The 26,708-nt window shown below is 48.4% G+C and overlaps 1 protein-coding gene across 2 annotated transcripts in view; it reads right to left on the reverse strand.

Annotated features, from left to right (window-relative positions):
- Window positions 1–714: 714 nt before the first annotated feature.
- LOC140419138 (5-hydroxytryptamine receptor 1E) overlaps window positions 715–26,708 on the reverse strand; it is a 265,809-nt gene continuing 239,815 nt past the window's right edge. For both annotated transcript variants that reach the window (XM_072502914.1, XM_072502906.1), the window contains one exon: window positions 715–2,121. In XM_072502914.1, coding sequence (XP_072359015.1) covers window positions 833–1,927 — 1,095 coding nt within the window. In that variant the 5' untranslated portion in view covers window positions 1,928–2,121 and the 3' untranslated portion in view covers window positions 715–832. The remainder of the gene's footprint in view (window positions 2,122–26,708) is intronic.

Genomic DNA, 26,708 nt, shown 5'->3' on the forward strand with positions numbered 1-26,708 from the left:
TAGTGAGTGTCTGGAATGTGCTGCCATAGGTAGTAGTAGAGGCGGGTACAATTGTGTCTTTTAAAAAGCATTTAGATAGTTACATGGGTAAGATGGGTACAGAGGGTTATGGGCCAAGTGCGGGCAACTGGGACTAGCTTAATGGTAAAAACTGGGCGGCATGGACTGGTTGGGCCGAAGGGCCTGTTTCCATGCTGTAAACTTCTATGATTCTATTGCTGAAAAAAGAGAAATGCCGTCGAAGCTTTTTGTCTTGCACTCATCCGGACAGATTGCAAGGTTACCAACAGTAAAGGGAATAATAATCATGATAATAATAACAATATGCATGCAGTATAAATTGTTGGACTCTTTACTGTTGGCATTCTTACATCTGTTCTGGATGGCATTGTGGCACTGCTGCCTCACGGCGCCGAGACCCAGTTTAGATCCCGGCCCCATGTGGAGTTTGAACATTCTCCCCATGTTTGTGAGGGTCTCACCCCAACAACCCAAAGATATGCAGGCTAGGTGAATTGACCATGCTAAATTGCCTCTTAATTGGAAAAAAGGAATTGGGTACTCTAAATTTATATTTAAAAAAATTCTTACATCTGTTCTGATGAGTGCAAGATGAAAAGCATACACAGCATGTTTCTTTTTTCAGCAATACTTAAGGTCTGTTCTCCCAAACTACTGTAAATATTACTTGTTCAAAGAAAAATATCACTGATGTTCATGTACTCAAAAGGTCATTTATTATTTTTACAAGAATTGCAAAAATGGTTTCAAATCATTAAAAGCACAATTTGCACAGCTGACAAGATAGGTATCCTCCCTTTTCAGAGAGTGTTTAACCGTGCTTCCTGCACCTTGTAAGCTTCCGGAAGGCTAACTTGAAATCTTCATTGAAACTTGTGTACAAGAGAGGGTTAATTACTGAATTGACATAGCCCAGCCATGTTAGACAATCAGCCACCAGGGCAGAAGCAGCCCAAAGGTGAAGACCAACAAGAAGCTCTTTGATGAAAAAGGGCAACCAGCAGATAATGAAAGCCCCGAGAATGAGTCCCAGGATGCGAGCTGCTTTCCGCTCCCTTGAGCTGGAGATCTGCTGGCGCTCACACGTGCTCCCCACCCCGTTGTCAAGCGCCGGGATCCTGACTGTCACATGATCGTTTTGAAACTTCAGTGCGGGCTCAGAGCTGGGTAGATCGGACACACAGAAGGTGTGTGTCAGTTTGTAGCTCATATAAGTGGAGATTTGGCTGTCACTATTGCGACCACTGAAGTGGCGGCTGGAGCCACGCTTCTGGTAAAGGTTCTTGGCTGCGTGGTAGATGCGGTAGTAAAGGATAAGAATTAAAGCTAATGGAACATAGAAGGCTCCAAAGGTTGAGTAAATGGTGTAGATCACGTGGTCGTGCTGTATGATGCATTTCTCCCCAGTACTGTTAACATTGTGGCTCCTCCAGAACAGGGGAGGCACGGATATGAAAACGGAAATGGCCCATACAGCCAGGATCATGACTCCTGCACGCTTTGCAGTTCTTTTTCTAGTATATTCTACGGCATCTGTGATGGCCCAGTATCTGTCCAGAGCAATCACGCACAGATGGAGGATTGAGCATGTGCACAACGTCATGTCCAAGCTCAGCCATGCCTCACAAACAATATAGCCCAGAAACCAGGTCTCTGTAGTAATGTACATAATACTGACAGGCATTAGTAAAATGGCAACAAGGAGGTCTGTCAGAGCTAGGGAACATATGAGATAGTTTGCAGGTTGGTGCAGTTTCTTTGTAATACAAATAGCAGCTATTACAGCAGTGTTCAACAAAGTGGCCAATATTGTAATCAAGGACAGGACCAAAGCAATGACACACCTTTCAGTGAATGTTTTTGTTTGTCCTGCGCAAGATTCATATGAGCAGTTTGTGAAGTTCATTGTTTTAAATGTCCAGAACACTAATGTTTACAATTTCCAAAACATAACAGAAGCTGCCACTTTCCCAATCGACTTATTCTTTGAAGAGTAGGATTTATTATTTTTATTGCTACAATGCCAAGTCACAGAATCAAAATCCTGGGTGTTCATCTCAAACAATCTTGCTGTTGTTTAAGACCGATCCAATTCTTTTCCTAAAAGAGAGAAAGAAAAAAAATCAGTCTAAATCTCTTGCTGGATAAAATTACCACACCATTTCCTCAGTGTTATGATGCAGGGTGTCCACCCAAAACCAGACTCCTTTGTTCTCTCCACGGATGCTGAGTGATTCCGAGTGAGGTGGACACATGACCGTGCTTGTGAATTTGAGCATGTTATCAGAGGTGCAATCTCCAACAGGTCGACCTTGTGCATGTGTGCAGATTGGGCAGTTCTTTTGCAGATGTGCACATCTGTAAATATGTACAATGACACTATTGAGCATGTCCCCTTGTGATAACATCACAGATGTGGGGATATGAACCTACATTTGGAGGGAGTTTCAAACTCTTGATCTTGCACACTCAACAAAAAGATTGCACGAGAGAGGCTAAAAATGTTTAAATCATGATTACTTGAGCATTATCTACTCTTTATTGTGCACCTTTACCTTCCCTTATTTTACTTATTTTCAGAACGTTTAGTACTTTTTGCAAGAGGTTGCATAACTGCGCCTGCTGTGTTCCTTTCCTGTAAACGTGAGTCCTCCTCCGCTCTATCGCTCACAATCTCTTCTCTTTCATTGCCTAAGTTCCTCTGCCTCTAAAAATAAATGTATTTTAGCCAAACAGCAATTCAAGTTTAATGTTAATTGTGCCTGATGTGTTTGGTGTTCTGGATCACAAACAGGTCACCAACACTGGAAGTGGTGCAACTCTATTTTATTATAAGGTTAACTATATTAACATACTTGAACTGTGGGTAAATGCAATACCAGCTTTAACTGTTGACCCTTGCCTAGTCCTAACCAGGTGATGCACTCAGCACATGGTGAATGTCTGTGTTGCAGGTTGTGAGCTCTGTGCTCTGAACTGGCTGCTACTAGAATGAGCGGGAACTCTCCTGTCCCCTGTCTTTATAGTGCGTGTGCTCTCACTGGTGATTGGCTGTGGTGTTGTGTATGCTGATTGGTCCCACTGCATGTCCATCAGTGTGTGTCTGCACCATAATATACTAGTGTATATTATGACATCCCCCCTTTTATATAAAGAACATGTGCCTGCGTGACAATAAATATCGTGTAGTGAATGGACCTGACTATGTGAGTGCGTGTTATTTACATGACTATGTACATGAGGCTAATCTATTTACACGGGAAGGTGCCTGGTGCAGAGTAGGGTGTCACACCAACAACGAAATGAACATTATATACAAACTACTGGAACGATGAAACAGGATAACAGAACAGATCAAAGAGTCCAACATTGTAAAACTCGTAAGTCAAGTCTCTGAGGTGGGCGACAAATTCTGGTTGACCGCCTCAAGGGTGGGTCAGGAGCCACCGGCTGAGGAACGGGCTGGGCCACGGCAGAGTGAGGAGGATGCAGAGTATTCGGAATCTCCACATAGTCCAGGTTGGGGACAACAGGAGGGCGTGGTACCGGTGGAGGATCACGTAGCGAGCGTGGAACAAGACGAGGGGCACGCCGATTGCGGCGGCGAATGGAACCATCTGGCAGACAAACCAGGAAAGAGCGGGGAGACACCTGCCGAAGAACCACAGCAGTTGCAGACCAGCCACCCTCCGGAAGATGGATGCAGACGTTGTCATCCGGCGCCAGAGCAGGGAGATCAGTCGCCCGAGCGTCATGCACCGCCTTGTGTTGTGCACGAGACTGTTGCATCCGCTGAAGGACCGGAATGTGGTCGAGGTCTGGGACGTGAATGGACGGCACCGTGGTCCTGAGGGTGCGACCCATGAGCAGTTGGGCTGGCGATAGGCCCGTGGAGAGTGGGGCCGAACGATAGGCCAGCAAGGCGAGGTAGAAGTCGGATCCTGCATCGGCAGCCTTGCAGAGGAGCCATTTGACGATGTGGACGCCCTTTTCCGCTTTGCCATTGGATTGCGGGTGCAGGGGACTGGATGTCACATGCACAAAGTTGTACCTGCTGGCAAAGTTAGACCATTCCTGGCTCGCGAAGCAGGGGCCATTGTCCGCCATCACAGCGAGTGGGATGCCGTGACAAGCAAAGGTCTCCTTGCAGGCACGGATGACCGCCGATGATGTGATGTCGTGCAGGTGTACAACCTCCGGGTAGTTCGAAAAATAGTCTACAATTAGAACATATTCCCTGCCGAGTGCATGGAACAGGTCAACGACTACCTTAGATCAAGGGGACGTAACCAACTCATGGGGCTGTAGGGTCTCACGTGGTTGGGCCGGCTGGTACCGCTGACAGGTGGGGCAGTTGAGCACTGTGTTGGCGATGTCCTCATTGATGCCGGGCCAGTACATAGCCTCTCGGGTCTCCGTCGGCACTTCTCCACACCAAGATGGCCCTCGTGAAGCTGTTCCAAAACGAGCTGGCCCATGCTGTGCGGGATCACGATGCGGTCCAGCTTTAGGAAGACACCATCGATTACTGCCAGATCATCTCTGATATTGTAGAACTGCGGGCATTGGCCCTTGAGCCACCCGTCCGTCATGTGGCGCATGACACGCTGTAGTAGGGGGTCAGCCGCAGTCTCGCAGCGAATGTGGATAAGGCGTTCCTCCGTGGCCGCTGATTGGAGGCCGTGAAGGCCACATGGGAGTCAACCTGGCAGATAAACCCCTCTGGGTCACATGGGGTGTTGACTGCCCTGGACAGAGCGTCGGCTATGATCAGGTCCTTGCCCGGGGTGTATAGGAGCTGGAAATCGTACCGCCGGAGTTTAAGCAGAATGCGCTGGAGGCGAGAGGGTCATATCATTCAGGTCTTTTTGTATAATGTTGACTAGCGGGCGATGGTCGGTCTCGACAGAGAATTGGGGGAGGCCGTACACGTAATCATGAAATTTGTCGACCCCAGTCAACAGGCCCAGGCACTCCTTTTCGATCTGCGCGTAGCGCTGTTCCGTGGGGGTCATGGCACATGACGCATATGCAACGGGGGCCCATGATGAGGCCTCATCGCGTTGCAGGAGCACCGCCCCAATGCCAGATTGGCTGGCATCCGTTGAAATTTTTGTTTCCTTCGTGGGATCAAAAAATGCCAATACCTGGGCCATGGTAAGCTTGGTCTTAAGCTCCTCCAATTCGCGCTCGTGGGCGGGAAGCCATTGGAAGTCTGTCGTCTTCCTGACCAGGTTCCGGAGAGCTGTGGTATGGGAGGCGAGGTTGGGGATGAACTTCCCCAGGAAGTTGACCATGCCCAAAAAGCGGAGGACCGCCTTCTTATCCGCTGGCTTCTGCATGGCCGTGATGGCTGCCACTTTGTCCGCATCCGGCCGCACACCCAACCGGGAGATGTGGTCTCCTAGGAACTTGAGTTCCGTCTGGCCGAAGGAATATTTGGCTCTGTTGAGGCGAAGGCCTTGGTCCCGTATTCGTCTGAAAACGCGCTGGAGGCGACTGATATGCTCCTGCGGTGTGGTCGACCAAATGATGATGTCGTCAACATAGACGCGCACACCCTCAATGCCCTCCATCATTTGCTCCATGATCCGGTGGAATACATCTGATGCCGATGTAATCCCAAACGGCATCCTGTTGTAGCAGTATCTGCCAAACGGGGCATTAAAGGTACACAGATTTCTGCTGGACCTGTCTAGTTGAATTTGCCAGAATCCTTTCGAGGCGTCAAGTTTGGTGAAGATGTTGGCCCGATCCATCTTGCACGTGATCTCTCTTGGGGATATGGTAATGCTCCCTCATTATGTTGCGATTCAGATCCTTTGGGTCAATGCAGATCCGGAGCTCGCCGGAAGGCTTCTTTACGCACACCATGGAACTGACCCAGTCGGTTGGTTCTATCACTCTGGAGAGCATTCCTTGGTCCTGGAGGTCCTGCAGCTGCTGTTTGAGGCGGTCCTTGAGGGGTGCTGGGACTCTGCAAGGTGCATGAACAACAGCCCCAATGGGCCGAGTGGCCGTCCAGCTTTGGCCAGTTCTGCCGGTGTGAATTACTCACCTCACGCACAACGGGACCTGGCAGGCAAGTGTGCGGGGGTGGTCCTGGGGAGGGGCGCAGGGAATCCGACCCCAGGGGTGCCTCCACGGTGGCCTGGCCCGCAATCGGGGCCTACCGATCCTGCGGGTGGGCTGTTCCCGTGAGGGCCTTCTTTCCTCCACGCCGGGCCCCTGTAGGGCTCCGCCATATTGCCCGGGGGCCGGCGCGGAGAAGAGAACCCCCGCGCATGCACGGTAATATGCCGGGCGGTCTGCGCATGCACGGAGATACGCTGGCTGGTCCACGCATGTGCAAGATCACACCGGCCGTTCTGAGCATGGGCAAATTCGCACCAAATTCTCCAAAGTTGACACCGGAGTGGTGGGTGCCGGTTTTTCCCACTGGCGTGGGGACTTAGTCCCCAGAAGGGATCATCCCGCCCAAGGTTGGTGGAATTGCGGATAGTGATGAGGACCTCGCCAATGGCTGGCAGAAAGTGCAGTGCCCTCAATTTTACAATGTAAAGGACGACCTGACGGTGATTTATGGTATCCTCCTCAAGCTGGACTGGATTGTCATTCCACTCAGTCTCCAGAGCTTGGTGCTCCGCCAAATCCATGAGGGACACCTGGGCGTCGAGAAGTGCAGACGCAGAGCCAGGCAGGCTGTCTACTGGCCCAGTATTAGCCAGGACATCTCGAACATGGTCCTCAACTGTGTGACCTGTCAACGCTTCCAGCCATCGCAGAGCAAGGAGACGCTCCAGCAGTATGAAATCGAGACAGCTCCGTGGTCCAAGGTTGGCATCGACCTCTTTCGTGCGAATGGTCGTGACTACGTGTTGATTATTGACTATTTCTCCAATTACCCTGAAGTCGTGAAGCTCTCAGACCTCACTTCTCGGACCGTCATCAAGGCCTGTAAGGAGACGTTCTCCAGGCATGGTATCCCATTCAGTGTCATGAGTGACAATGGCCCGTGCTTCAACAGCCCGAGTGCTCTATGTTTGCCAAGTCATACCATTTCAAATATGTACTACAGGCCCCCAAATAGTCAGCGGGAAATTGAGGAGCAAATATGTAAGGAGATTACAGATAGCTGCAATAAAAATAGGGTGGTAATAGTAGGGGACTTTAACTTTCCCAACATTGACTGGGACAGCCATAGCATTAGGGGCTTGGATGGAGGGAAATTTGTTGAGTGTATTCAGGAGGAATTTCTCATTCAGTATGTGGATGGACCGACTAGAGAGGGGGCAAACTTGACCTTGTCTTGGGAAATAAGGAAGGGCAAGTGACAGAAGTGTTAGTGAGGGATCACTTTGGGACAAGTGACCATAACTCCATTAGTTTTAAGATCGCTATGGAGAATGATAGGTCTGGCCCAAGAGTTAAAATTCTTAATTGGGGCAAGGCCAATTTTGATGGTATCAGACAGGAACTTTCAGAGGTAGATTGGGGGAGACTGTTGGCAGGCAAAGGGACGGCTGGTAAATGGGAGGCTTTTAAAAATGTGTTAACCAGGGTTCAGGGTAAGCACATTCCCTTTAGAGTGAAGGGCAAGGCTGGTAGAAGTAGGGAACCCTGAATGACTCGAGATATTGGGACTCTGGTCAAAAAGAAGAAGGAGGCAGATGACGTACATAAATAACTGGGATCAAGTGGATCCCTTGGAGAGTATAGAGGTTGTCGAAATAGAGTTAAAGGGGACATGAAATTGCTTTGGCAAATAATGCAAAGGAGAATCCAAAGAGCTTCTACAGATACATAAAGGGAAAAAGAGTAACTAGGGACAGAGTAGGGCCTCTTAAGGATTAACAAGGACATCTATGTGCAGAACCACAAGAGTTGGGTGAGATCCTGAATGAATATTTCTCATCGGTATTCACGGTGGAGAAAGGCATGGATGTTAGGAAACTAAGGGAAATAAATAGTGATGTCTTGAGGAGTGTGCATATTACAGAGGAGGAGGTGCTGGAAGTCTTAAAGCGCATCAAGGTAGATAAATCCCTGGGACCTGATGAAATGTATCCCAGGATGTTGTGGGAGGCTAGGGAGGAAATTACGGGTCCCCTAACAGAGATATTTGAATCATCGGCAGTCACAGGTGAGGTGCCTGAAGATTGGAGAGAAGCGAATGTTGTGCCCTTGTTTAAGAAGGGCAGCAGGGAAAAGCCTGGGAACTACAGACCGGTGAGCCTGTAGTAGGTAAGTTGCTAGAAGGTATTCTGAGAGACAGGATCTACAAGCATTGAGAGGCAAGGACTGATTCGGGGCAGTCAGCATGGCTTTGTGCGTGGAAAATCATGTCTCACAAATTTGATTGAGTTTTTTGAGGGGGTGACCAAGAAGGTAGATGAGGGCAGTGCAGTAGACATTGTCTACATGGACTTTAGCAAAGCCTTTGACAAGGTACCGCATGGTAGGTTGTTGCAGAAGTTTAAAGCTCACGGGATCCAGGGTGAGGTTGCCAATTGGATTCAAAATTGGCTGGACGACAGAAGACAGAGGGTGGTTGTAGAGGGTTGTTTTTCAAACTGGAGTCCTGTGACCAGTGGTGTGCCTCAGGGATCGGTGCTGGGTCCACTGTTATTTGTGATTTATATTAATGATTTGGATGAGAATTTAGGAGGCATGGTTAGTAAGTTTGCAGATGACACCAAGATTGGTGGCACAGTGGATAGTGAAGAAGGTTATCTAGGATTGCAACGGGATCTTGATCAATTAGGCCAGTGGGCCGACGAATGGCAGATGGAGTTTAATTTAGATAAATGTGAGGTGATGCATTTTGGCAGATCGAATTAGGCCAGGACCTACTCAGTTAATGGTATGGCGTTGGGGAGAGTTATAGAACAAAGAGATCTAGGAGTACGGGTTCATAGCTCCTTGAAGGTGGAGTCGCAGGTGGACAGGGTGGTGAAGAAGGCATTCGGCATGCTTGGTTTCATTGGTCAGAACATTGAATACAGGAGTTGGGACGTCTTGTTGAAGTTGTACAAGACATTGGTATGGCCACACTTGGAATACTGTGTGCAGTTCTGGTCACCAAAGTATAGAAAGGATATTATTAAACTAGAAAGAGTGCAGAAAAGATTTACTAGGATGTTACCGGGACTTGATGGTTTGAGTTATAAAGAGAGGCTGGATAGACTGGGACTTTTTTTCCTGGAGCGTAGGAGGTTAGGGGTGATCTTATAGAGGTCTATAAAATAATGAGGGCATAGATAAGGTAGATAGTCAACATCTTTTCCCAAAGGTAGGGGAGTCTAAAACTAGAGGGCATAGGTTTAAGGTGAGATGGGAGAGATTCAGAAGGGCCCAGAGGGGCAATTTCTTCACTCAGAGGGTAGTGAGTGTCTGGAATGTGCTGTCAGAGGTAGTAGTAGAGGCGGGTGCAATTGTGTCTTTTAAAAAGCATTTAGATAGTTATATGGGTAAGATGGGTATAGAGGGTTATGGGCCAAGTGCGGGCAACTGGGACTAGCTTAATGGCAAAAACTGGGCGGCATGGACTGGTTGGGCCGAAGGGCCTGTTTCCATGCTGTAAACTTCTATGATTCTATGATTCTATGTCACTTCCAGCCCACACTATCCGCAGTCCAATGGGAAGGTTGAAAAAGGGGTGCACATTGTGAAACAGCTCATCTGCAAGGCTGCGGATTCTGCTTCTGACATCTACTTCGCGCTGCTTCCGTACAGGGCGACCCTACTGTCCACTGGCTTGTCGCTGGCTCAAGTTCTGATGAACAGGGACCTGCGGACGACACTTCCAGCCATACACTTGCCCAATCTGGATCACCTCCCGGTGCTGCAGAAGGTGCAGCAGCTCCGAAACCAGCCAAAGCAGGACTATGATGCTTATGCAACCGATTTGCCCGTTATCCCCGGAAGACACGGTCACGATCAAGATACCGGATGGTGGTTGGTCTCCTCCAGCTGTCGTTGTTCGACAGGCTGCGCCCCACTCATATGTTGTGCGTATGGCTGATGGTTCTGTTGTGCGACGGAACAGACGGGCACTGCGCAAGGTTGCCTGCCCACAACTGCTTTCTTCTCCGTTTCCGTCTGTTGTTTTGCCACCTCCTGATACCTCGAACGACGAGGCCACCAGTCAGGCTTCCATCCTGCCTGTCAAGGCGCCGTCGACCCCACCACCATCTCTCCGGCGGTCGACAAGGATCAGACGCAAGCCCCAGAGACTGGACTTATGAACATTTGTTTTGTTTGCTATGTTCTGTTTTCTCACATTAGACAGCTGTCTTCACATGTAAATACGTTTACATATACCACCGCTTGTAAATATGTTAATATATGCCACCACATGTAAGTACGTTCCCATGTGCCAACAAAACATTAAAAAAAGGGGAGATGTCATGATATGCAGACATGCAGATAATGATATACAGACAGGCAGCTAATGAACACAGAGAACAGGACATGACCAATGAGCAGACAGGACACTCAGGGGTGGTATCTCACTATAAAAGGCACGAGGCACTCACATTCCACCTCTTTCCACTGATGAACATCTACAGAGTGAGTCAGGATGTTTGTACAGTATCACAACTCCAGCACATGGCTAAGAGCTAGTCTGGTAACTAGTAACCACACTTAGGTTAGCAGAGAGTCGAACTCATAGAGAACTGTGCTAACTGTGCTACTGGTTCAATAAATCAGATTGAACTAACTTCAAGGTCTGGAGTATCTTTTGGTTAAAGCTGCATCCACTTGCAGCCTGTGTTATCCCAGAGTACATAACACAACAAGTGCTGGGTTACATTCTTGTTAATTGGGGATTTGAATATGAAAATTACTTACCTGACAGCTCCAATGGGGTTTTCCCCACACCTATAAACCTGCCCAGGTTAAACTCGGATGTGGGTGGGATTGTGTCAAGTTTCTGACCTGAAATGAACCTGCCTCCCCTTACCATGTTTCTCCCTTCACAGCTCCTGTATTTTCAGTATTTTCAGTGAATACTTTTGAAGTTCCAACCAGCTACATGGTGACATAGATTTGAACTTGTGGTAGCGTGGCCCCTCTAAGGGGCCGAGCTCCACTGACCATGTGACCAACTCAGGCCAATCACGCAGGAGCGCGCAAACCCTGGCCAATGCGGAGTTTGCACCAAGCCCTGGAAGCAGGACCCCGGGCAGTGTTGAAAAGGAAAGACCTGTTGTGTAGTGCTCTTTGCCTATTATTGATCTGCCTTCGCCTTTCATCAATAAACTATTTTATTTCCTACTGGAAGCCTCCAGTGTATGTCTTGAGCCACCACATTGGTGATGAGGAAAAACATTTTGATTGCAGCAGACAGACGTCGTGCATCGAGGGGGGAAGAAAAGATTGGTTGAGAAAACAGAAGCTCCAGCAAGATTTGGAACCATTGAAACTGTGAGTGGAAATGCCTATCATCCAGAACCCAAAAGTGGGAAGGAATTGGTGCGGCAAACTGAATCCGAGGCGGACTGCTATCGTTCCTAGGGTGGACCATCCCCAAGAGACCTGCCATGTTTGGGAGTTCATGTGTTTTAATTGCAACCAAAGGGGCACATTCAGGCATGTTGCCGTGTGAGGCAAAACACGCCAATGCAAAAACAAAACAGCAGCAGCAGCAGTCCACAGTGCCACTGAACATAAGGGAGAAGAATTCTGGAGAAGAGAATTTGATGCATTGGTTGAATGCAGTGCGATTGAGAAAAACAGCTCTGATTGAAATTGTCTTAAGTGTGAATGGAAGACTCCTTAAAATGGAAGTCGACACTAGGGCTTCAGTGACCATAGTGAATGAACAGACCTTCTGATATCTCCGTGCAGGAGCACAGTCTTTAAGCTTATAAATATTACAGCCAAATGTCCGACTTACACCGGAGAGATTTTGAAGATCCTTGCTTGAGTGATTGGAATGTACTTGCCTCTCTTTGATGTGGTTAATGTTTGTATACATTGGGGTTTCAGCACTTAAGAGTCACTGATCCATGAAGGGAGATGAATGAATCAAGGCTGCAGCTGTTTTTTAGAAGCTTTCAATCACAGCCCACTGCTGAAAATGAATGAATGACTTGCAGCTAATGGATCTAAGGGGTTGAAACACAGGTCACAGCTGTTCTCCTTCCAGGAATGGACACGTGAAGCTGCCAGGTAAGTGTTACAGCTGTAATTTTTTTCACTGCTCCTGTGTGTAAATTAAAGCAGATGGGTTTAGGTGTAGTACATTGAGATGGATAGAAAACTGGTTGGCAGGCAGGAAACAAAGAGTAGGAATTAACAGGTCTTTTTCAAATTGGCAGGCAGTGACTAGTCAGGTACCGCAGGTATAGGTGCAAGGACAATACATATTAATGATTTAGATGAGGGAGCAAAATGTAATATCACTACATTTGCAGATGACACCAAGTTGTGTGGGTGGGTGAGCTGTGAAGAGGGTGCAACGATCCTTCAGCATAATTTGAGTGGGCAAATGAATGGCAGATGCAGTATAATTTGGAGAAATGCAAGGTTGTCTACTTTGGGAGCAAAAATGAGAAGGCAGATTATTATCTGAATGGCCATAAATTAGGAGAGGGGAATGTGCAATGAGACCTGAGTACTCCAGTCATTGAAGGTAAGAATGCAGGTACAGTAGGTGGTAAAGAAGGCAAATCTTATGTTGGCCTTCATAGTGAGAGGATTCAAGTGCAGGAGTAGAGATGGCTTGCTACAATTATACAGGGCCTTGGTGAGGCCACACCTGGAGTATTGTGAGCAGTTTTGGTCTCCTTTTCTGAGGAAGGATGTTCTTGCTCTAGAGGTAGTGCAACAAAGACTTACCTGGCTGATTCCTGAGATGGCGGGATTGCTGGACGAGGAGAGATTGAATCAGTTAGAATTGTATTTGCTGGAGTTCAGAAGAATGAGGGGGATCTCATAGAAACTTATAAACCGAAAGGACTAGACCGAGTTGATGCAGGAAGGATGTTCCTGATGGTGAGTGCATCCAGAACCAGGGGTTACAGTCTGAGGATGCGGGTAGACTAATTAGGATAGAGATGAGGAGAAATCTCTTCACACAGAGAGTTGTCGGCCTGTGAAATTTGTTACCACAGGAAGTAGTTGAGGCCAAAATATTGCATGTTGTCAAGTAACAGTTAAATGTAACACTTAAGGCAAAGAATATCAAAGGATACGGGGTAGGAAGCGGGATTAGGCTATTGAGTCGGATGATGAACCATGTTCATAATGAATGGTGGAGCAGGCTTGAAGGGCTGAATGGTCTTCTCCTGCTCCTATTTTCTATGTTCCCATGTCTGGATTGCTCGCTAGCTTCCAGATAGGGCTCTCTTTTCTAAGGAGGGGGCAGTGGAGGGGGTGCCTTCAGTCAGGGGATCCACATGGGGGTCCCTTTAGTTAGGGGTTCTTTGTGGGGGTCCCTTTAATTAGGGGATCTCTGTGGTGGATTCCTTTAGATAGGGATCCCTGGGGATGGTCTCCCTATTAAGGGTGTCCTTGTGGGGGTCTTCCTATTCAGGGTATCTTTTGGGAGCTTCCCCCATTTTGAGAGTCTCTGGGGGGTTTGGTAAAGGAAGGGTGGGCCGGGAGTGTATAGTGTGGGGTGAGGGTAGCCCTCGGATGGACTTTTCCCACCACGAGGTCCACCATGGCAGGCTTGCTTTTGGTGAGACCTGTAGTAATGCCCGGCCAGGTGATTCCCAGCCCGGGGGCGTGGAGCATCACGGAGAGCCGGAGAATAGAGCGCCGGGCCAGCTACATAGATGCAAATTGGTCATTAAGACCTATTTGCATTCATTTACATTCTCCCCTGGCGCACAGGCGTGAATCCCGATCCCACCGCCAGCAGGATATCGGAGCATCACGCTTGGATTGTGGCCTGCTGATGCCGATGCCAATTTTTCAATTCTCCATCCCATCGGGAAATACGCTTTGAGCATCACGGGGTGGAAAATCCACCATATGACCTCTTGACTGTCCCCACTTATAGTGCGAGTATTCAGGAAACACAATTTATTCTCTACACATGATGGGCGAGATTTAATGGGAAAAAAAGCAGAATCACGTTTTGGGTGCGTTTAACGGGGTATTTCCCGGTGCTTTCAGCGCCAAGTTCGATCCCACTATTAAGTGGGACTCTGCTTCTTTTTTGAGGAAGTCCACGCCAAGGATGCACTTAGATTAATTTCCTGCAGTAACAAACTCAGCTCGCCAGTGCAGGAAGAGATCGGAGCGCCAGTTTCAAACAGCACCCTGATCTCTTGAACCCCCTCCCCGCGGTCTCCGGACCCCCCCCCCCCGCCTTCTCCCCCCCCTTTCTCTATCCCCCCCCCCGCCTTCTCCCCCCCCCCTTTCTCTCCCCCCCCCCCCATGCTCTAGCTTACAATTAGGGAGTCCTAGAGCCCCACCTCATAAGAACAGGGCACCCCCAAGCCCGTGGACAACTGGCACATGGCACCTTGGCATAGTGTAGGTTAGATGGCTTTTGTTTCGGTGCAACATCGTGGGCCGAAGGGCCTGTACTGCGCTGTATTGTTCTATGTACCAGGGTGCCTTGGTTGCTGGGAATGCCAGGGTACCACACTGGCCAGAACCCGACCACCTGGGGACCTCCAATCACCTGGGAGCCCCCCTAGTGCTGTTACGCCTAGTCCACGTTTGTGGAAACCAGTGCTAAACGGCGCCATGGTAGGGTCTCCGAGACAAGGCTCTTGGGTAACTCTGGCGTAGATATATTCAAGTGAGACTAACTGGTCACTTGAATATGCAAATCTGGATCCCATCCATTTAGGGCTAGATCCAGATCCCGACATCTCATTGGATCTCGTGAGGTGTAACGAGCATCGTAAGTCTCGCGAGAGGCCTCTCGTGTGATTTAACGGCCTCGTCGCTTCACTGGGTCAGGCGCGACGAGGCCAGTCAATCGCGCACGATGTCTTGCATAACATGGCAGCCTCAGAGAAATGAGAAATAATTTTGGTTGTAGTGTTCCGCACTTTTGTGGAAAATAAACAGTGTGGTAGCTTTTGTGCACTTCCAGAGGGAGGACAGTTAAGATTCATGCTGCAGCAAGTGCTAAAGACACATCAATAAAAAAGAAATATAACAAGAAAACAAGAAATAGCGTGGGATAATGAGTCATAACTGGTGAATGGGAACAGCTGTTTGTACCTGAAATAAATGGAACACTTAAAACGCTCCAGTTGACAATTGTGAAATTGACGTTAGAGCAAATGACTGACGGTTATTTCTTTCAGGGCAATATAAGTAAGTGACCATTTTAAATGTAGACGTTTTAAGTAATGGGCACTTCACTCCAATCTTTTCAGGAGAACCATTCAAGAACTACCAATTGATGCATCTTAAAAGGGGATCAGAGGTTTATGGGGAGAAGGCAGGAGAATGGAGATGATCGAATGGCGGAGCAGACTCGATGGGCCAAATGGCCGACTTCTGCTCCTATGTCTTATGGTCTAAAATATAATTCTCAATCATACCTTTACAAATTGAGCCGCATGGGAACCTCATGTTTAGTAATACATTTTAAAGTCTAAATTAAGTCTGAGTAAAGTCTGTTGAAGTTAGCACATCACCAGAGACTTTTCATACACATCGTTTGACAAACAAATAACTCCACAATCTGGGAAGAAAATGCATTTCTCGGGAATTAAGAATAAACTCCATTTGGTGATGTCAGCTTTATCAGCTAGTGAGATTACTCTGCATCACAGCAGATTGAAGACATTGATGGACTGGTGTTGAAATGGAAGCAGAGGATGGATTGATGGACTGTTGTCAGCGGATCAGCCAACAACCCAACCCGAGATATTTAAAAATGGCATTTAATCTGTCATCAAAATATACAGGCTTAATGCATTTGTTGCAATCCCATTTATCTTGTCGCATTAGTTAGATCAGTTATCTTCTTTGGTGCACACTTCCACTAGTTTAAATTCTATGAGCATTTCAGAGAATGGAATCTTACAGCACAGAAGGAGGCCAATTTGGTCCTTCACACCCATGTTGGCTCATTGAAAGAACTGCCCAATTAGTCCTGAACATCCATTCTTTCCTCATAGTCCTGCGGATTTTTCCTTGTCACCTTTATTTCCAGTTCTTATTTGAAAGTCACTTGATCGACACTTTCAGATTCCAGGTTGTAATGACTGTACTACAACAAATCTCAATTTCTTTCTGGTTCTTTGGCTGATTACCTTAAATCTGGATCCTCTGATTATTCATCCTTCTGCCAGTGGAAACGATTTCTATTTATTTATTCTATCCAAACACTCCCGGATGTTGCCGGGACTTGATGGTTTGAGTTATAAGGAGAGGCTGGATAGACTGGGACTTTTTTCCCTGGAGCGTAGGAGGCTTAGGGGTGATCTTATAGAGGTCTATAAAATAATGAGGGGCATAGATAAGGTAGATAGTCAACATCTTTTCCCAAAGGTAGGGGAGTCTAAAACTAGAGGGCATAGGTTTAAGGTGAGAGGGGAGAGATTCAGAAGGGCCCAGAGGGGCAATTTCTTCACTCAGAGGGTAGTGAGTGTCTGGAATGGGCTGCCAGAGGTAGTAGTAGAAGCGGGTACAATTGTGTCTTTCAAAAAGCATTTAGATGGTTACATGGGTAAGATGGGTATAGAGGGTTATGGGCCAAGTGCGGGCAACTGGGACTAGCTTAATGGTAAAAAACTGGGCGGCATGGACTGGTTGGGCCGAAGGGCCTGTTTCCATGCTGTAAACTTCTATGATTCTATGATTCTATGATTCGTATTATTAAACCCTTCATATTCCTGAACACATCTATTAAATCTTCCACTATTTCTGTTGAGGAAAGAAATCCCAACATCTCCATTATAGTAAGTCTCTCAACCCCGATATATTCTAACGAATAAAAACATTGGGCAGAATTCTCCGTTACCCGATACCGAATGCAATCGCCGATTGGGCGGAGAATTCCTTCCGACGCCCAAATCGGGGGCGGTGCCGGCTTGATGCCAGTTTTTGAGTCTCCACCCTCTCCAAAATGGTGTCATCCTGTTGCGCGTCGCACGTTGGAACGGCGTTGGTGCGTCATTGGAAGGCCCTTTCCTGATGCTCCGCCACGATGGGCTGGGTTCCTGACCGCACGGTTGACATGTGGTCTGAGCGGTCAGGAACCTGGGGCGAAATTCTCTGTAATCGGCGCGATGTCCACCGACCGGCGCCAAAAACGGTGCAAATCAGTCCGGCATCGCACCGCCCCAAAGGTGCGGAATCCTCCGCATCTTGAGCGGCCGAGCCCTAACCTTGAGGGCTTTGGTGTCCCGCCAGCTGGCGCGGAAATGACATTGCCGGGCGGCGCATGCGCGGGAGCGCCAGCGGCCGCTCACGGCATCCCCGCGCATGCGCAGTGGAGGGGGTCTCTTCCGCCTCCGCCATGGTGGAGACCATGGCGAAGGCGGAAGGAAAAGAGTGCCCCCACAGCACAGGCCCGCCCACGGATCGGTGGGCCCCGATTGCGGGCCAGGCCACCGTGGGGGCATCCCCCGGGGCCAGATCGCCCCGCGCCCCCCCCCCCCAGGATCCCGGAGCCCGCCCGCGCCGCCTTGTCCCGCCAGTAAGAGAGGTGGTTTAATCCACGCTGGCGGGACAGGCATTCCAGCAGCGGGACTTCGGCCCATCCAGGCCGGAGAACGCCGGGGGGGGGGCCCGCCAACCGGCGCGATTCCCGCCCCCGCCAAATCTCCGGTGCCGGAGAATTCGGCAACCGGCGGGGGCGGAATTCACGCCAGCCTCCGGCGATTCTCCGACCCGGCGGGGGGTCAGAGAATCCCGCCACTGGTGTGGCAGCTGCGGACTGTGTCCAGCAGTGCCACAGTCATCTGGGAGCCATCTTTCCTAAAGTGCAGTACCCCAAATACTCCAGCTGAGGTCTAACCAGTGATTTATAATGGTTCAATTATCTTAATACTAATTACAGTAAAGGACTGTAATACTATTTCTAAAATTGGGTCTCTGCTGATGTGTTGTGAGTGCCATGAATGAGGCCCAGTGGCCCAGATTTCTGTTCCCAAGACAGGTAATGCGAGTTGGCAAATTTCCTGGCTCGCCATACCTGCCTCAGGAGAAACACCCCTGGTTGGCGCCATCTTTGTTTTGGGAGGGTGGGAATGGGATAGAATTGGGCCCATTACCCCACCAGATGCAGATCATAGGCGCTGTCTGGTGCCGAGGCAGCATGTTTAAAAGGTCTACCTTGGTTCTCTAGGGCTTTGTCCCAGTGTTTCATTACTTTTTAAGCCCTTTAGCCATCACGCCCCATTGCAACATCCACACCCTGTCCATATGCCGCCTCTACATCCCCCTGCCAACTTAAAGACAACTCACGCCTACCCGCCCATTACCCTTATAGCCACCATGCCACCCCATATCCACTGTAAGCAGACCTCAGGAACCAGATTGAGGTGAATAAAATGAAGGTCTAAATATCTGATACAGCCTTCACTATAGAAGTCATAGAAGCTTACAGCATGTAAACAGGCCCTTCGGCCCAACTTGTCCATGCCGCCCAGTTTGTATCATTGAACTACTATATTAAAAAAAAAATTCTCGTCATGAAATTCCAATTCTGTCCCTGCACCTAGTGGTGCACTAAGACAGACTTTTGTCTGTTTCCATCGCTAGTAATTCCCTTAATAGGTCGCTAGTCCATCACTAGGGGCGTATAGCTTGAGGGGCACCATTCCACATGACTGACCAGGGGTTTCTCCTGCTCTTATTGCCAGCCATTGGTGTGTTTGGATGGATTTGCAGGTTGACACACTCAACCTGTCTGACCATTTGATTTGATTTGATTTATTATTGTCACATGTATTAGTATAAAGTGAAAAGTATTGTTTCTTGCATGCTATGCAGACAACGCATACCGTACATAGGGAAGGAAGGAGAGACGACAGAATGTAATGTTACAGTCATAGTTAGGGTGCAGAGAAAAGATCAACTTAATACGAGGTAGGTCCATTCAAAAGTTGATGGCAGCAGGGAAGAAGCTGTTCTTGAGTCGGTTGGTACGTGACCTCAAATTTTTGTATCTTTTTCCTGACGGAAGAAGGTGGAAGAGAGTATGTCCGGGTTGCGTGGGGTCCTTAATTATGCTGGTTGCCTTTCTGAGGCAGCGGGAATTGTAGACAGAGTCAATGGATGGGAGGCTGGTTTGCGTGATGGACTGGGCTACATTCACGACCTTTTGTAGTTTCCTGCGGTCTTGGGCAGAGCAGGGGCGTCATTCTCCGCCGGCGGGAGTCTCCGTTTTGCCGGCGCCCGGGGGTTTCCCGACGGCATGGGGCTGCCCCACAATGGGAAACCCCATTGACCGGCCGGTGTTACGGAAACTCCCGCCGGCCGGTCGGAGCAGAAATGTGGCGGGGCGGGTAGGAGAATTTCGCCCCAGGAACCATACCAAGCTGTGATACAACCAGAAAGGATGCTTTCGATGGTGCATCTGTAAAAGTTGGTGAGCGTCGTAGCTGACATGCCAAATTTCCTTCGTCTTCTGAGAAAGTAAAGTCGTTGGTGGGCTTTCCTAACTATAGTGTCGGCATGGGGTTCCAGACCAGGTTGTTGGTGATCTGGACACCTAAAAACTTGAAGCTCTGGACCCTTTCTATTTCGTTCCCATTGATCCAGACCACGGTATGAACTTACCTTCCTGGGCCACTAAGTCCTGTGGTGGGACTTGAACCCAAAGCTTCTGACTCAGAGGCAGCGATGCTACCCACTTTGCCACAAGACCGCCATCCCATCCATGAAAGATTATTCAAAACTATTATATTTCCTCAAGTGCTTAATCCCTTATCAAAAGAAACAAACTGCTATTAATAACCTCATATCAAAGACAGTGAATCCTTTTAGCTCTCAAACTGCTGAGATAATTATTGATTGTGGAAAGAAGTCAACCTTTGACAATGCCACATATATAGCCTTTGGGGAATGTTAATAAACTGCTATTGCAACAGCTAGAATAGATTTTTTTCAACTCTCACTGACACAGGTAGCCTTTCTTTTAAGGGGTAGGGTTATGAATGGCTTCACATCGTGACAGTTCTACAGATCTTATTCTCCCTTCAAGATAACTCATGTCTAGTCTAAAAATTCAGCCCTGCCTTCAAATGACCTTGCTGAGTTCAGGGCTGGGATTCTCTGGTCTGAATTTGCCCCGCTACCATTGCCAGCAAGTATTTTGCACTGAGCCAAAACTCCATTCACCGCAGCGGGAATGGAGAATCCCACCAACATGAATGGGCGGATAATTACGGCTCATGTGTGAATCATGTCCAGCCCCTTTCCCCAACTGGTGAAAATGGGATATGGGAAGTATTTCCACATCCAGATCCCGCCATCCTTGGAGTCTCCAGGACGACACCTGTAGCCATCGGGGATGGCCACTTACGACAGGAAACATGGACGTTCGCAAAGCCTAAAGGGAAATGTGGGCAATGTAAGATTCAGGCAGGCTCAGAGCCTGAATGTATATTTGTGAGCAAAGAATCCAGACAGCATCGAAACCCCCAACCGATTAGCATTTTGATGGCCCATCTCTGTAAGACAAAGGACTGATACTTGAGTAATCGATACAATCCCAGACATTTCGGCGCCACTCCCATACTCAGGAAACCTAAACAACAGGGTCAATGACCGTTTAGGACACGCTCGGCCATCAAGGCACTGCCCCTTTATTGGCTCAGATCAAATACAGTGATCGGGAACTACCCAATTAATGGGGCCCAAACCGAAGGACCACCCAAAAGAGCGCGAAACTCCCCAAGGATAAAGAGAGAGACTGTCATGTGTTCGATCTCTCTTGGACCTGGCGCTCCAGCAACATCCACCTCCAATTGCAGCACCACCAGAAGCAAGTTCAAGTTCAACGCCCGCTACCAGACAGATGAGCCCAGCTGAGCAGCAGTTACTTCTTCAGACCCAGTAGATCCAGATTCGAACAAAGGCCACTGTTCCTCTGACCTAAGCCGGGTGCCTGAAGTTAAGTACAGGTTGTCATTGTTGTTAGGTGTAGTTTAACTTTATGTTGCATGATTAATCTTGTGTGTAAATAAAGCACCATTGATCTTGAACTAACTAACTGGTGTTTGGCTCTTTGATTGATATCCGGTTGAACCTTGTGGTGGTATCGTTTGATACCTGGCGACTCTGAGCAATATAATGTCGATAGGGCAGCACGGTAGCATTGTGGATAGCACAATTGCTTCACAGCTCCAGGGTCCCAGGTTCGATTCCGGCTTGGGTCACTGTCTGTGCGGAGTCTGCACATCCTCCCCGTGTGTACGTGGGTTTCCTCCGGGTGCTCCGGTTTCCTCCCACAGTCCAAAGATGTGCAGGTTAGGTGGATTGACCATGCTAAATTGCCCTTAGTGTCCAAAATTGCCCATAGTGTTGGGTGGGGTTGCTGGGTTATGGGGATAGGGTGGAGGTGTGGACCTTGGGTTGGATGCTCTTTCCAAGAGCCGGGGCAGACTCGATGGGCCGAATGGCCTCCTTCTGCACTGTAAATTCTATGAATCTGTAAATTCTATGATATCTAAAAAAAAGGCAACCTTATTGATTGCCATATTTACAGCAGGTAAAAAAGGCAACACACCAAAATCTGGGCTAGTGAGTTCTAATCTAATGTCTGAGGTATAAGAATGGTAACTGTAATGGTGCAGCGTGGTATTAACACTGCACTAGTAATCCAGGGGTCCGGGGTCATTCCCCCGGAAACACAAATTTGAATTCCATAACAGGATCTGGTGAAAGTTCAATTTAATTAATTAATCTGGAATAAAAAGCCAATCTCAGTACTGAATGGTAACCATGAAACATCAGTTTTACATAAATTCCCATCTGACTCAGCAATATACTTCAGGGAAGGAAATCTACTGACCTTAGCTGGGTCTGGCCTGCGTTTGACTCCAGACAACAGCAATGTTATCAACTCAGCTGCCCTCAGAAACGGCCTAGCAAACTACTCAGTTGTATAAAACTGCAACAGAAGAGTTGAAAAAAAATAAAACCAGTTGTAACACCTGGCATTGACCTCTTCATTAATATATGGGGATTTGTGCCTAAATTTGGAGAGCTGTCCCACAGACTAGTCAAGCAACCTCCTGAAATAGTCATACTCATGGAACCATACTGTACAGAAAATGTTCCAGAATCTTCTATCACCATCCTTGGTTATGTCTTGTCCCACCAGCAGGACAGGCCACCAGATATGGTGACACAGTGGTTGTACTGTTGGAAGGGAATGGCCCTGGGAGTCTGCAACATTGACTCTGGACCCCAGGAACTCTCATGGCATCAGGTCAAACATGGGCAAGGAAACCGCCTGCTGATTACCACTCACTGCCGTCTCTCAGCTGGTGAATCAGCAACCCCCGTGCTAAACACTGCTTGGAAGCAGAAGCAATGTGGGTTGCAAGGTCACAGAAATGAACTCTGAGGGGGGACTTCAGTACCAATCACCAGAAGTGGCTCAGCAGTACCACGACTGACTGAGAAGACCAAGTTGTAGGGTCATAGAGGTTTACAGCATGAAAACAGGCCCTTTGGCCCAGTTTTTACCACTATGCTAGTCCCAATTTCCCGCATTTGGCTCATATCTCTCAAGATCCAGCTTTCCCATATAACTGTCTAAATGTTTTTTAAAAGACAAAATTGTACCGTCTCTACTACTGCCTCTGGCAGCTCGTTCCAGACGCTCACCACCCTCTGTGTGAAAGAATTGCCCCTTTGGACCCTTTTGTATCTCTTCCCTCTCATCTTAAACTCTAGTTTTAAGGAACTCTACCTTTTGGAAAAGATAGACTATCTACCTTATCTATGCCCCTCATTATTTTATTGACCTCTATAAGATCACCCCTAAGCCGCCTACGGTCCAGGGAAAAAAGTTCCAGTCTATCCAGCCTCTCTTTATAACTCAAACCAGCAAGTCCCGGTAGCATCCTCGTAAATCCTTTCTGCCCTTTTTCTAGTTTAATAATATCCTTTCTATAATAGGGTGACCAGAACTGTACACAGTATTCCAAGTGTGGTCTTACCAATGTCTTGTACAACTTCAGCAAGACGTCCCAATTCCTGTATTCAATGATCTGACCAATGAAACCAAGCATGCCGTTGCATTCTTCACCACCCTGTTCATCTGCGACTTCAAGGCGCTATGAACCTGTACTCCTAGATCTCTTTGTTCTATAACTCTCCCTAACTCTCTGCCATGAACTGAGTAGGTCCTGCTCCAATTTGATGAACCAAAATGCATCACCTCACATTTATCTAAATTAAACTCCATCTGCCATTCATGGGCCCACTGGCCCAATTGATCAAGATCCCGTTGCAATCCTAGATAACCTTCTTCACTGTCAACTATGCCACCAATCTTGGTGTCAGCTGCAAACGTACTAACCATGCCATTTAAATTCTCATCCAAATCATTAATATAAATAACAAATAACAGTGGACCCAGCACCGATCTCTGAGGCACACCGCTGGTCACAGGCCTCCAGTTTGAAAAACAACCCTCTACAACCACCCTGGATATATTCGTCAGGCTGGGCCTGGGAAAAGTGGAAATAAACCTACTTGACCTCATCCTCAGTAATCTAATCTACTTGTTCCAGATGCATCTGTCCATGACAACATTGGTAGAAGTGGCCACCGCATAGTTCCTGTGGAGGACAAGTTCTGTCTCTACACTGAGGATGTTCTCCACTGTGTTGTGTGGCATAACCACCATGCTAAATGGATAGTTTAAGAACAGATCCAGCAGCTGGAAAGAAGTAGAAGGCATACATCGGATAAGTAAGGTCGATGTAAGCGAGGTAGAAAAGGAGAATTTAGACTTGAGAAGGAAGCAAAAGATGGAGAGGTGGATGACGCCAAAAGGGCTCACCAGTCTTGCCTGGCGCACTTAAGCAGCTCCCAGTCTCAATACGAAAAGGCCTATCAGGAAACGCAACGTGCAGTCCTGGTACGAGAAGAAACAGAAAAACAGGTAGAGGCATTACAGAAACAGTGTAGTGACCTGAAGGCAGCATTAAGAGCACTCCATGCTGCCACCACAGAACAAAGACAAAGCACATTAGACCACGCAAAGTGCCGGAAGCAGATTGCAGAGCTGCAATCACTGCTTTCTGTTCAAAAAGGTTTTCAGGAAATCTTTGGAGAAAGATTAGATCAGGAAGACGGCCCTGATTGGGAAGAGTTGAATGAAACAGCGCAGAGATATGTTCAGGGAACATGTGCGCAGGGAAAGCCACAAAAGAGAAAAGCGCCCCAACCCCCCACACAGCAGATAGTTCACGCTCCAATGAACCCAGTAACCACCCGCCACACAGCCATAGTAGACGACACGGAATTTCTATACTACACCCCCTTAACAGTGACCCAATTACGGGACGCGTGCGATAAGATCACACCGTTCCTCCCCACCTCAGACCCCCACCATTTCTTTGCCACAGTCAAGCATCAGGCGACCATGTACGGCCTGGATGAGTGAGAGCATGTAAAGCTCACAGTTTTAAGTTTAAATCCGTCGGTAGCAGCAGCCCTTCCCGACCCACAGAATGTAGGAGGAGGCACCCTTGCAGAAATGCATACCGCGATCCTGGATGCGATCGGGTATAACCGGGGTGACCTCGTAGATGGCCTTAACAAATGCAGGCAGAAGAAATCCGAGCACCCCACAGCGTTTGCTGCACGCCTGTGGATCCACTTTGCAGCAGTCTTTGGAGACGTAGACCGTGCCCATTTGGCCCCAGACAACAACATCTCCCATGCCACAGAAACAGGACAGAAAGCTTGTACGAGTTATGATCCCTCAGAGGAGGCCCATAACGAGAAGTGGGTAGTGAAAAGATAGTCCCGCGCTTGGGAACAATCTGTTCAGAGCAAACCCGCAGTTAAGGATAGCGAGGAAAAGCAGGCCAGCGCTGATATGCAGGCAGTAAAAACCCACCAGAACCCCGCATGGGTGAATGAGGGAAAGAACAGCCCCCCACCCAAGTCACAGGAGTGTTACAACTGCGGACAGTTGGGACACTTCGCAAGAGAGTGTAATGCCCCTAAAAAGCCACAGAGAGCCCAGCAGACGGGCACTCTGAGTAAGAAAAAGACAGAGCCCATTCATAGCGTTAGCGCCCGTTCAGATCAGACGGACTTGACCGGAACGGACTGACGGTGTACGGGCTCCCCAGTGGGTCTGTGACACCCTTTGGGATAGGTTAGGACGACCGGTAGTTGCAGCAAAAATTCGGGGACAGCCCATCGAATTTCTCTGGGACACAGGAGGGTCCCGCACCACAATCAATTCCCCCACCCTGTTTCAAAAAGACACGTGGCCCACTACAGCCACTATCACCCTCAGCGGCTTTACAGGCCACTCACAGCAGGGACACATCACAGCCCCTGTACCCATTCAAATCGGTACCATCACCACCAAGCACCCCGTAGTTTTAGTTGACCTGCCCCACACAGCGGAACACATTCTGGGAATTGATTTCATGAATTCCCACCACCTTTCATTCGATCCAGTCAACCAGTGTGTCTGGAAGATGGCAAAATCCGCAAGAGCCCCCGCAACGCTCAACATAGGAGAGTATATGAACAAAATTAGCGCCATAGGCGAATTTTGGTTCAATCCGACCACGCTGAGTACAGACAAGCAGGTTAGGGCAGTTCTGCAAAAGAACAGGGCAGCATTCGCGACCCACAAGCACGACTGCGGATGGATGACTGGCTCCGTACAAGTAACAGGACCTGACCCTAGACCCCAGAAACAGTACGGATTTCCCCAAGAGGTAGAGGGACAAATCTCCAAGGTAATAGAGAGCTTATTAGAGCAGGGCGTACTTAGATCAGTAGCCTCCACTAATAATGCCCCGATTTGGCCAGTGAGAAAGCCCGATGGATTATGGCGACTGACCATCGATTACCGGGAACTCAACAAAGTCACCCCCGCAGCAGCCCCCACAGTAGCAACAAGTCCCGAGACCATGCTCAAGCAATTCCCGATACTTCACGGTTTTGGATGTCAGTAATGGATTCTGGTCCATTCCATTGGCAAAGGCGTGCCAGTACAAATTTGCCTTCACCTTTAAAGCACAGCAGTACACGTGGACATGTTGCCACAAGGATTCTACAACTCCCCCTCCATTTTCTACCGACAGCTGGCAAATGGTTTAGCCAAATTCTCTCGCCCACAGACTGCAGCAGCAGAGACAGCGACTGTGAATCGGACGATAGCCACAGCACACCTCCCTACTATCCCCATGCAACAGAACCCACACCCAGCGATTCCGACTACGATCACTTTCCTGAACAAACCCCACCACCGACCACCGAACCACACTGACGACCCTGATTTTGTCCCCACACAAGACACCAATTACTGGCACCGTGACAACTCATACCGACTCGTCCGCAACGACGAGAGCAACCCCACCTCACACCATGCAGCCCTTTCAGCCCTAATCCACTCCAGAGTTTGGCACCCGGGAGAAGAGGACGACCTTGGGTCTGACTCCCAAACCAAGAACCCCTTTGCGACCCTGTTCGCAACTAAGAACTGAGGTGGCCAGATGATGTTTTAAAGGAACCGCTTGGGAGAAGTGTTGTCCTTTCTGATG

Source organism: Scyliorhinus torazame, chromosome 1, assembly GCF_047496885.1.
Source record: "Scyliorhinus torazame isolate Kashiwa2021f chromosome 1, sScyTor2.1, whole genome shotgun sequence".
Lineage (NCBI taxonomy): Eukaryota > Metazoa > Chordata > Chondrichthyes > Carcharhiniformes > Scyliorhinidae > Scyliorhinus > Scyliorhinus torazame.